Source organism: Diadema antillarum, unplaced genomic scaffold (genome assembly GCF_040938485.1).
Source record: "Diadema antillarum isolate AM-2024a unplaced genomic scaffold, OU_Dant_1.0 scf00000201, whole genome shotgun sequence".
NCBI lineage: Eukaryota > Metazoa > Echinodermata > Echinoidea > Diadematoida > Diadematidae > Diadema > Diadema antillarum.
In genome coordinates, this window is record NW_027271090.1 from 2,188,359 (window position 1) to 2,200,658 (window position 12,300).

General features: G+C 40.1%; 1 protein-coding gene across 1 annotated transcript; it reads left to right on the plus strand.

Moving 5' to 3' along the window:
• Positions 1-1,126: 1,126 nt before the first annotated feature.
• On the plus strand, positions 1,127-3,540 carry LOC139723822 (uncharacterized). The gene is made up of 3 exons (XM_071635029.1): positions 1,127-2,035; positions 2,360-2,645; positions 3,443-3,540. The coding sequence occupies exons 1-3, from the start codon at positions 1,127-1,129 to the stop codon at positions 3,538-3,540; spliced, it is 1,293 nt and encodes a 430-aa protein (XP_071491130.1).
• Positions 3,541-12,300: the final 8,760 nt, after the last annotated feature.

Consider the following 12,300-nt stretch of genomic DNA (forward strand, 5'->3'; position numbering starts at 1 on the left):
TTAAATTATTTCATAAATATGATCAGGAATTAGTGCCTGATTTGGGTTTGATAAAAAAGATGTACAAGAGGACATAGTTAAAAGTTATATACATGTATTTTTCGTTCACATACCACTACAAGAAGAAACTCATTTTACATGCGTATCAGGAAACCATGGAATAGATTACCAAGAAATTTAATAGATGCACCCAGTGTCCTCAGTTTTGAAGTTGGTCTGGATAAATTCTGGGACAATGAACCCATTAAATTTAAGTTCGACGCCACGCCACCTGGTCATGACCCAGCTCATCTTAAGGACTAAACCTGGATCTGAATACAGAGGCTCTGCCTGCGTTCAGAATCTTCCATAGGTATCCATAGGTAGGTAACACATATACTCGCAGAAACAAGTGGGACCTTCACCTAGTGGAATACATGTGGAGGCAATATCACAAAGGAGAAGATTTCTTCACAAAATTTCTTCTGGATGTTGCTCAATTGTACCCTCCCAAGCAATAGCTGACCGAACCTGGTAGGTTCATTTTATTGACTTTCTCCCACGTAATTTAGTTTTGAATACATCTAACTACGAAATATGAATGATCATTCTTTCTTTTTTTTAGTGGGGTACCATTGTATGGAACTCTGGCCAAGGCAAGCTATAAACAAACAGATCTAAATCAAGAAGAAAATGATTAATAGTAAATTAATCATCGAATTCATAAATAAATAGATAATCAAATCAACGGATCAGTAAACACAGACTGTTTCAATGCGTTTTGGGATTGTTTTACAAAAATGACGCCATGAAGTTTACGAGAGACATTCGATTTCCTTCAGAGTTCAACGTACTAGTCCAGAAACTCTTTTAGATAAGCATAATATCAGTGTCAATCCTTGACTACAAGAATAAAACATTTCGGTGCGTGTGTGTGTGTGTGTGTGTGTGTCTTTTGTGTGTGGGTGTGTGTGTGTCTGTGTCTGTGTAGAGTAGTACAATTGGGGTGGCTGTCCCAAAAGGAGCTCTTTTAACTACCGACTTTACAGTGATGATCATAATTGCAAGTGTACACACTAGTACGCTGATACACATTTAGTGGACTGTAATACATGGAAGAAGCTAAGCAGTCTGGATTGGCGGAGACATGAACCTACCAGTTGATGTAAACTGGGAAACAGAACAGATCACATCTCAGCAATATAGACACTCCATCAGTGAATCATACCTTCAAACACTTGCTAGAACAGGGCTTGAACAGATCGTCAACTTCCCTACCAGAAGAGACAACATTCTGGACACTATTTCTACAAATCGCCCAACGTTAGTTCGGCAGTGTCAGTCCATGCCAGGGCTAAGTGACCATGATGTGATATTCACAGAACTGGAAATCAAGGCGACAAAACGAAAACCAGTCCGAAGAGAAATCTTACTCTGGAAAAAAGCAGACTTGGAGTGTATTCGTACGTGTGCCAAGAAGTGGGCAGACAAGTTTGTCACTGACAACGACACCTTCACTCCAATTGAAACCTTGTTTGAGGACACTCAGCGCTCACTGGACAAACTTGTCAAAGATCATGTACCGTCAAAAATGTCCTCATCAAGATGTAATCAATGCTGGTTTAACACCACAACCAAACGCGTGTGCCGTAAGAAACAAAGGGCCTACAGAAAAGCAAAGCACATCTCAAGCAAGTCCACCAGCACTGCTAAAGCAAAGATGAAGGCCTGGAGCCGTTATCATGCCATTAAAAGGGATACACAGAAAACCTGCCGACAAGCTTACAACAAGTTCTTGGCTGACTTGATTGACAGTGATCCCAGTAGTAACAAACGCCTGGGTGCCTTAATCAAGACCATTCGATGTGACCAAACAGGTGTAGCCCCCCTCAAGGAGGGAAACATTCTACACTGTGATCCAAAGCAGAAGGCAAACATCCTTAACAAACAGTTTTCCTCAGTGTTTGGAATTGATGATGATGATGATTCATCCCTTCCGGACTTGGGACAAACTCCATACCCAGACATGGCAGACATAGAAGTGACCACAGCAGGAGTAACAAAACTGCTCAAAATCTGAAACAACACAAAGCAACAGGGCCTGATGGAATTCCTGCCAATTAACTGCTGAAAGAAACTGCAGAGCAGATCTCACCTGCAGTTACTCTACTCTTCCAAGCCTCCCTCCATCAAGGTCGCATTCCATCATCTTGGAAAAAAAGTTCTTGTGGTTCCTATCTACAAGAAAGGTTGCAAATCATGCCCAGCAAACTACAGACCAATCTCCCTGGCAGCAATCCTGTGCAAGCTGTGTGAGCACATCGTACATTGTGCCACTATTCACCATCTCATCAATAATTGCATTCTCTCTGACAGCCAGCATGGATTCAGGAAGCGGCGATCATGTGAGACACAACTCATACTCACCATCAACGACCTTGCTAAGGGATTAGAAGACAAAGAACAGATCGATGTCATACTACTTGACTTTGCTAAGGCCTTTGACAAGGTATCTCACCAGCGCCTTCTTCTCAAAGCACAACACTATGGTGTCCGTGGCCTTACTCTCCAGTGGATGGCAGACTTCCTAACTGACCGCACTCAGCAAGTCATGCTAGAGGGCCAACTCAGTAATGAAGCAAGAGTTACCTCTGGCGTGCCACAGGGTAGCGTTTTAGGACCTCTCTTGTTCCTCATCTACATAAATGACCTCCCAGAGAGCATGTAAGCACTCAACCCCTCGTTTGTATGCTGATGACTGCCTCCTGTACAAATGCATCTCATCACAACAAGACTCAGACAAACTGCAAGAAGACCTAAGCAGCCTTCAAAACTGGGAGATCAGGTGGAAGATGGAATTTCATCCCTCCTAGTGCCAGGTGCTGCGTGTCACTAACAGAAGAAACCCAATCATGGGTCACTACATACAATATCCACAGCCAATACCTCAAAGAAGTCCACTCAGCAAATATCTGGGGGTCCATCTTGACAGAAAGCTGAATTTCAACACGCATATTGATGCCACCGTCAAGAAGGCTAACTTTGTTTGTGCCTTCCTCCGTCGTAACTTCAGACGCTGCAATCAGAAGATAAAGCAGGCCACCTATTTCACCTACATTCGTCCAGTTGTGGAGTATGCCGCAACAGCATGGGACCCACACACCAGAAAAATGTGGACAAGATCGAGATGGTTCAGCGACGAAGTGCACGTTATGTGACTGGCAACTTCAAATGTCACAGCAGTGTCACCGCCATGCTAGACAGGTTACAATCGTCATCACTTGCTAGCAGGCGTCTACAAAGCCGTCTTGTAATGCTGTATCGCATCCGTTATGATCTGGTGGACATTGACTGGCAGCAATACCTACAAAAGTCAACATCTTCCACAAGAGGGCATGATTCGATCCCGCTTCAGGACACCATTATGCACCAATCTGGTGTATAGCTCATCCTTCTTCCCCAGAACTGCCAGAGACTGGAACCACCTACCAGCAGACCCAGCTGACTCACCCTCCCTCGAGCAATGTCGAGGCATTCAAGTCCTTCTTGAGGGAGACGTAACTGCAGCTCATGTATGAAATTATGGATTTTTACTTGCACTCCATGTATACATTTTGTAAATACACTACTTGTGGAATTTGACTGGTGGAGCACACATACGGCTGCACATTCTCACACACTACAGTGCGTAATCTTCAAGCATGAAGCTGCACTTAACGGAAGAAGGAGAAGAAAAAGAAGAAGCAGAACTTCTTCAGAACCAATCATTTCTATACAGGACAAGCAGCGAACAAACTCTACCATTTGAAACAAACAAGCGACCAAAAAGAAGAATATTTTATGTCAGTGGTTGGTTCTAACACTTAAAACGACTGCTAGTACTATTTTGTCCACTACCATTCGAGTTTGGATTTTAACTTGAATACTAATCAGATACTAATCGGGGTGCTAGTAAAATGCAACGACTGACCGTAATTTCCTTGCAGGGAAGACCTCGTACGCACTGGATTATTTTCATTACGTGTCCAGCTCATAATGTATATGGTGGCAGTGGCGGATCCAGAGGGGGGCGCAACTGGCGCACGCCCACTTTATTTTTCGTTAAAGAACTAAAAAAAAAAAAATGAAATGAAACCCTGAAGTGGCACCAGAAATGTTAGTTGCGCCCCCTCTTTACAGAATTCCTGGATCCGCCCCTGGGTGGCACATGGACATTGGCAAAGCTTGCAACAGGCACTCGGTTCCTTACACAAATCAGCTACTTCTGTGAATAGTTTGCACAGATTCTGTCATCCCCACGGTTCCATCTCGTAAAGGTACCATAAATACTGTAACCATGAAGTGTAGAAGTTAAACAGTGATATTATGATAATAATTTGGCAAGACTTCCATATGTACCCCCCGCTATGTGTCATGTACATGTATCAAAGGTAACATGAATAAGTTTAGGTGGCTTTGGGATTAGGATTAGAGTTTACTCAGTTTAGGACTAGGGTTAGGGTTAGGGTTAGAGTTAGGGTAACATTGATCTCGGTGTCCTCGGGAAATGCGGACTTCATAGGAAGCTCATACAACAATGTACACACGCTACGTAGGTGTATTATAATAGTGCAGGCCTGAAGCCAGGATTTTTAAAGGAAGGAGGGATTGCGTTAATTAACAAAACGGTCCTTTGATACTGTCCCGGGAGGGGTAGCGACGATTAAAAGGTGGACACCATGCTCATACATGGACTTTCAAAATGGCCCCTAAACGAGTAATGATCATATGATTTTTTCGGGCCTTAAAAACAAGTATTCCTTAAATGTTTCCTGCACCCTAAAAAAGTACTTCATCATGATTGAACAATATACCATTTTCCCAAATTTCGGCCTTTTTGATACCCTTTGATTATATACGCTCGTACATCACACTTTCCATCTAATCCGTGAGAAAAAACGACCCCTATTACGCGTTTTCTTTAGCGAGTATGGTCACGGTGTCCACCTTTCAGTTGGAGTTTTCCATCCCATTGGATGCTGTTTGGAAGATGAAACATTCACTTTACTATACAGTATATCAGCCGTTGATATGCGAGTTTGTCCAAAACGAAAATAAATAAGAAAATTTTTAAAACAAAATGAATTGTAAATGTGAACCATTTGTATTTTGCCTCCTTGTGGTAGGATATTTCCAGCATTTCCGAACTTTCAAATAATCATTTTAGATTTAATAATATTAAAGGTAGTAGATCCGATTCGCAAACATCTCCAATATCAGTCAAATGTCACATTAACCATCATGCTAAGAAGGTTTTCTTTGTGAAATTTGGAGGTCAGTGAAATTCAAAATTAAACATCCGTTAGCCATTGGAAGAAGTTGAGTGCAAATTCAGACCTCAGGCTTAGTGCTCAGATGTTTTCCTATTTGATTTGATCTGTCTTACTGTGCACACTAAGATACATACTGGAATGGTTATTTCTTATTTATTAAATTATAGCATATCATTCCTTTACAACATTATTTCAGTTGATTACCTGTGTACAACACGTGTATATAAGCGCCCGATTGCAGACAGCAGGTGGCAAGGTGACCGTTGCAACTACTTACATTATTACCACCTCCGAAGGAAATGCACCAGTCCGACTACAGCCATCATCGAAAAATGAGATGGAATGTGGAATGTATTTGGTCGTTTTTGCTCCCAAACTTAACAGTTATGTTGTCAATGAGGCTGCTACGTATCTAGATAATGTCTCACATACAACTGTATCTGGATATTGCGTTGAAAATGATATTTGGCGAGAAACAAAAGCTTGAAATCACAGGAATTCACACTGCTGACAACGGCAGACAGTGAAGGTCAACGGCTCAAATTTTCGTTGGTAGTCTTGTCACGTGATAGTTCTGTATGGATTGTACACGTTCCCTATGACAGCAATTGTGAATGGGTAGTCTAGCTTTACTGCAAATTTGCGTCAGGACTGCTCAACCAATGGACAAGATTCTTATGTCACAAAAATGGGCAGAACCTCTACTTTCTGAAACCGTGCGCCCCAAGTTTGTGCGATCTTCCGTTCTCGAGATATCCCGTCTGGAAGAATTGCAAGACGGCAAAATATGCTCAAATTCGTCAAATTTGGACTGTTCGCCATAGACAATTCTACTCATAAGGTACTTTTCTGATCTAATTTGCGTCACTGCTACAAATGTTACAATAAAGATATATACACATAAATAATCCCTAAAGTGTCCACTTTCAGAATCCGGGCGCCCCAAGTTTGCTTCTTAAACAGTTTAAAAGTTATGGCAGATTTTGTGGAAAAATGCGTCGATTTTTGACCCGTTTTACGTGTTGTTATAGCGTTCGCGCGGAAGCGCGGCTTCGCAGATGACCGAAAGTTTCCAATATGTAATAGCTCGCACAGATTGATACATAACATTTGTGTTTGTGTGCATGGGGACGATCCGATGGTTCATACAACAAAAGGGTTTCGTACAATTATTTTTAACATTGTTAAACGTACTCTTCCACATTTACGTAGCATATAATGTGTCTTTATATTTATTTGGATTGTTATCTTGAGAATTGCTAAAAACCGTTATTATGAAAAAGTGGACCTTTCAGAATGTGGGGGTACATATGGAAGTCTTTCCAATAATTTTCCCCCACAAAAACAAAAGCCTTGTGAAATCAGGAGTTATTAAAAGACCGAACGTCAGTGCTTATCTCATTGTCTTGATCTGGCAGGCAAGTTACATGCACGCAGGTCTGATACATAACCTTACAGAATGAACTGTAAACAGATATCAGTTATTCTACTATAATCTCAAAGCAGGGAAAGAGTTTGTTTAGGCGCTAATTTTTATGAGGGAGTAAGTTTCCTCACCTGATTAAAGGCTGCAATCCTGGTACTGCCAAACGAACATATGCAAAGCATAGAGCATTAGTTCATAGTCCGTCTTGCAAAGACTTGAGTCAGTGAACAACCTTCTAGATACAGCGTAGCACTCTCATCGACAGCACATCCGGAATTGTGACATGCGGCAGACAATGGCTAAAGAATTTATTCAAAATCTCCCGCGCATTTAGCCAGGGCCTGGCGTACCAAATTATATAGAGAGGAGGCAATGGTATCTGGAATGCGAAAAGAATGTGCGGTGACGATGAACAGGTGAAAGAGCACCGCACTATTGTTATTAGCAACGAAAGTTACTCAAACGCGAATAAACAACACTGTTTAGGCACATGGGATAAGATCCATGCTACCACGGAATGTCAATAGCAAGATCTCTGGTTCGAGTCTTGTCACTCTAGAATTTGTTTGTTTGAATACATTTGTTTTTAAATGCTCTATAAACGCGACTTTTAGGCCTATACTATATTTGTTACAAAAAGTCCCAAAAATGTTGGAAGGGGGTATCCCACCTCTAACATCCTCCCTCACGGTCACTTCCCTCCATCACCGAGGATCTCGTATACTGTCACACACAAAAATGTGTCCCGTCGAAATTTTACCCGCCCTCCCCCCTCAAAAAAAAATAAATAAATAGATAAAATAAAATGAAATAAAACAAAAGTGTTCAGGCGCGCTTGGTCCGAATAAGAAGATTAAGCTTCCTTTTGCAAAGACGTTTTACTAATTATTGCAACTCAATTCGTAATTATGATTCATAATTATGACCTATGTATATGTGGTATGGCTGGTACCTACGTGCAAAGTCATGAGGATAACATGAAATGGCAGCCATTTTGGATTTCAGGAATAGCCTGAGTGTTTTATTGGTACCTTCTGTTTTGAAATCTCTGAATAAGTACTTTGAGTTCCTCCTATCTCAGAATAGACATCAAAAGGGATGATTCGTGATACCTACCTGCAAAGCTATACATGTGGGGAAAAAATGGAATAATGGACAATTTTTCACGTCTTCTTTGATTGCGGAAATGGCCAATTAAGGAGAATTTATGAGGACTTTCAGCACGTTCATTATATCAATTATATTCTAGACGCATTTCTGGACAGATGCTTTAAAAAAATCAGTTTGTTACCAAGATGACGGGTTGATGATGACGCCTTTGACCTAATGATGTTGGCCTAAAGACTAGTGACTTTCCTGTCATTCGAAATCTATTATTTATCCGGATGGAGAAGCTTGGAAGTCCTTCCTGGGTAAAGTTACCGAACAATCGTCCCGACTGTCAAGAAAAATAAAAGTGGCTTCAACCTTTGAGGTTATGCAGAACAACAAAAATATAATGTGAATAATAACTGTACACCTCTAAGAGTAAGTAATCATATTTTCTCTTTTTATAAATAAATAACTAATTCATTTTTCTATTCACACTTTTTAAAATGTAAGTTTCATGTATATGAATTACACAGAGGGTGATATCCTTACGGGAAGACACGCACATTATGTTTAGGCTACATCATTATGATATAAATTCTAACACGATGCATACATATACATGTACATACAGACACATTATGTTACATTCATACACTCACACATTAAATTATATTCACCTGTGCATACAAACATACATACATACATACAAAGACCCTTATACTAGGTGTTTCAAAAAACATTACCCACTTTTGATCATGAATATTTCAAAGACTATTCATTCGATAGAATTGTCATTGATATGAGTAATAGCTGGATAGTGTACAATTTGGTTAGATGTAATATTCACGTGAAAGCATAAATCAATTTCATTAAATCTAAGATTGATTTTGAAGTAAGGTTTCAGATTTTGGTCAAATTTTAACCCTCTGTACAAAAATTGAACTTCGCACAGGAACCAATGATGTGTATGTGAGTGTGTGCCGACAATGGCCCTGAACAATGGACATGCCTGAACCACCTGTTGACTAGGCGTCAGTCTGGCGCTCCCTGGCACATGAATGCTTAATCAATAATTCATGTGGATTGCCCTGGGCACTGCTAGTCTGAATTCATGCATGGTAAAGTGCTTGCAAACACCACATTTTATTCCAGCTGGCAATCATTTTCAAATTTTGCTTCTGACATATCACTAAATTTGGGATATAAATAAGCATGAATGATCTAAAGTTCCTCATTTTAATACAACTGTCTACTAATTAAATAGTCTGACAAATTTTTTACTTTTTCGATAAAAAGAGATCATTTTTGGTAAAGAGTTCAGCAGCATTTATCATTGGGGCGATTTGTTTCGGAGTAGATTTATTTAAGGCTCCATATACACAAGTGTATTATACTCTAATGGATTGTCTTTACTTCCTGTCACCGCGTTTACGATAGAACAGAAGGTATTCATTGTAATTTTGTTTTTCAGAAGTAGGGAGATAAGAGCACTGGCGCGACTCAACGACAGTATCGACAGTCGTTTGACTTTACACAGATACTGCCAGAGGCTGAATAAAGACTAGCTGTGATAATGGAATTTCTCATGAATGAATAATGAAGCATTCAAACCCTAGCCATTGTTCAGGACCATTGTCAGGGTGTTAACCACACACTCCCATACACAGCCATTGACCCCTGTGCAAAGTGAAATTTTGTACAGAGGGTTGAAAATAGAGCAAAGTCTGGAACCTAACTGTGAAATTAATCATGGATTTCATAAAACTTATTTATGCTTTCATATTTAAAAACATTCAACCAAATTGTACACTATTCAGCTATTACTCATATCAATGACAGTGTTATCTAATATACAGTTTTTGAATTATTAAGAATCAAAAATGGGAAATGTTTTTTGAAACACCTAGTACATACACCCATACACATAAGATAACGTATGTATATATTACATTCTGACAGTACGGTTCAATGACATTTGCTCCTACGGCAATTGATCCTACGAACTATCTGCACGCTAAGCCAAACACAGATAAATATTCCACCCACAAACATAATACTCACCCAAATCCAAAACGAAACTTAAAACACTATCAGAGATCACAAGCCGTACCCTATGTGACCCTTCATCACAAAACCGACAAAAAGTCGCCAGACATGGATTTTTAGTTAAGGGCAAATATTGAAAGAACAGATTCTAAGCTTTAAAATGATGTATAACTCAATTTAAATGGACTATCCTAACCTATCTAAATATTGGAAAGAAAGCACACACTCTGGAAAGGTGTGAATTGAGAAAAGAGGCTCTGAAGTAAAGGGTCTATTCAAGCGTTTTAATCTTTACAATCTTACAAACGGTCCTGGCTGTGAATGGATTGGACAAAAAAACAGGATGTAAACCACCGTAGCAACAACAATGAAGGGATTGTCAATTTAAATTGAAATTGGGCATGCTCAATTAACACATTCTGTTCATAAGAAACCTAAACTCTCAAGGTGGTAGCACTATCTATTCAATAGTTATTAGAGTTGAAACTAAAGGGTGTGTAAAGGATTTTAAAGAAATGGAGAGGGACCTCTGAAGACGTACCTAATCGCACTACTCTACAAAAATGGTTGTAGATAAACTGTTGAAAACACACTTACCTGTTCGTTTTACGACCCCAAACTTGGTAATAATGTAGACGAAGAATAGCTCTTTCAGAAAGTATGAAAAAATCAAGATTGACTTGGTTGACCTGTTTCACCCTTTAGAGGTCCTCACGCAAAATCAAGGACTGCGACTTGTGTTCGTTTTGTGATGCACGGTCACCTACAGCTGTATGTAAGTCCTTGAAGAATACAAGACTGGAGTAATTGTCGCAGGAGCAAAATCTTGTGTCCATTAAGCATTCATACATACTAAGTATTCATGAATATTTAATGTCGGGGACACAACTCTAATTGATGTGTCTTTTTTTTAATACGCATTCATCCACATTACACGGTGAGAAGCTAACAACGTATTAACCCACAGATCGTAATGATGACACTTTCGAGGAAGAGAAGAGGAGATAGTCCATCTTGTTTCTGACTCACTCAGGATTGCCTTTTGACAAAAAACAAAGAAATCAGCATGACTGAAGGGATGAGGAATTGATCATACTGAATCAAGAAGAAGAATTTTTTTTTTTTGCTACCCAAAAGTGGTTACTTCATTGCACCTTACCCAGCTATGCACATATACATGTAAATACATAACTTTTGAAGGACCTTATTCACGGACTTAAATTTTACAGCTGTATTAATAGAGACAGGATGTTCCCTCGGTTGTGACTTCCGAATTCAGGGATTTGGCCTTCACCCCGGAATAGTCATTAATGGAATCTGAGAAAACAAAGCTGACAATCCATCGGGTTTTTTTTTTTCTTTCTTTCACCCGATGACCAATATGCTCATTTATGCCGTTCCCACTGCTAACGGTAGATAGGCGTGAGTAGGAGGTCCAAGCTGTGACGGGATAGATAACAGCAGAAGTTTGTTCCTCATGTTGTGAAAAGAGGCTATCACATTTTATTTATTTCTTACTTTCACGAGACGCAGCGCGCAAGGAAACTGGGGTGAAGTAAGTATGGGCCACGGAATGATTTCCAATGTTATTAATATGTGTGTGCTCTTTTTTGTGTAACTGCCCTCTTTTTCCCAAAAGGGGTGACTGCATTTTTCATTGGCTGTTAATTACAATATGCTGGTTCTCCCGGCCGCGAAAAATCATTTTCCCTTATTGCCTTGGAGTGCCGGCCCGTTACTAAACCAAACGAGCAGTATACCGGCCATCTGCCTATTAACAAAAGTCTTCAAGACTTCAAGTTAGTTTCTATCGTAATCAACCTCCTTGGTAAGACCATTGTGCTTATAATAATGTATAATCACACATGATAATGTGCTCTGTTGAAGTTGCCCTGCAAATCGTCGTTGTGCGCATAAGAATTATCCATGTAACTGATATGCATGTTTGTATAGGCCTATGTGTGCAATGTATGCGTTCACAATTTAATTATTGGATAATTCATTGCGTGATCGACACAAAGTATAGGCCCTACACGGGCTGCAGAACAGGGGGCATTTCATGAAGGAACTTGTCGGATAAAATATCTGACAAGTCAAGTATATCCGACAAGTTTTGAGAAATTCTTTAGTCTGATTGGCTGATTTCTCTGAACTTGTTGGATATAATTGACTTGTCGGACATTTTATCCGACAAGTTCCTTCATGAAATGCCCCCCTGGAGGGGGAAGGCTGACCCCAGCCCCCCCCCCCCCCCCCCCACACACACACATACACGCAGACATACACAAATATGGAATTGTCATCCCCTTTCCCTCCTATTCACTTCTCTCTCCCTCCTCTCTCTCTTTCTTTCTATCCTTCGATCTGTCTGTCCTTCTGTCTCTCACGCTAACACACACGCATACATACATAGACCTACATACACCAACACCACCATTCGCAACG

Coding starts and splice junctions, on each gene's coding strand:
- LOC139723822 (XM_071635029.1), top strand. CDS start 1,127: ATGAACCTACCAGTTGATGTAAACTGGGAAACAGAACAGATCACATCT. Junction 2,036..2,359: donor TAGAAGTGACCACAGCAGGA/GTAACAAAACTG, acceptor TCTGACAGCCAG/CATGGATTCAGGAAGCGGCG. Junction 2,646..3,442: donor TACCTCTGGCGTGCCACAGG/GTAGCGTTTTAG, acceptor CTTCTTCCCCAG/AACTGCCAGAGACTGGAACC.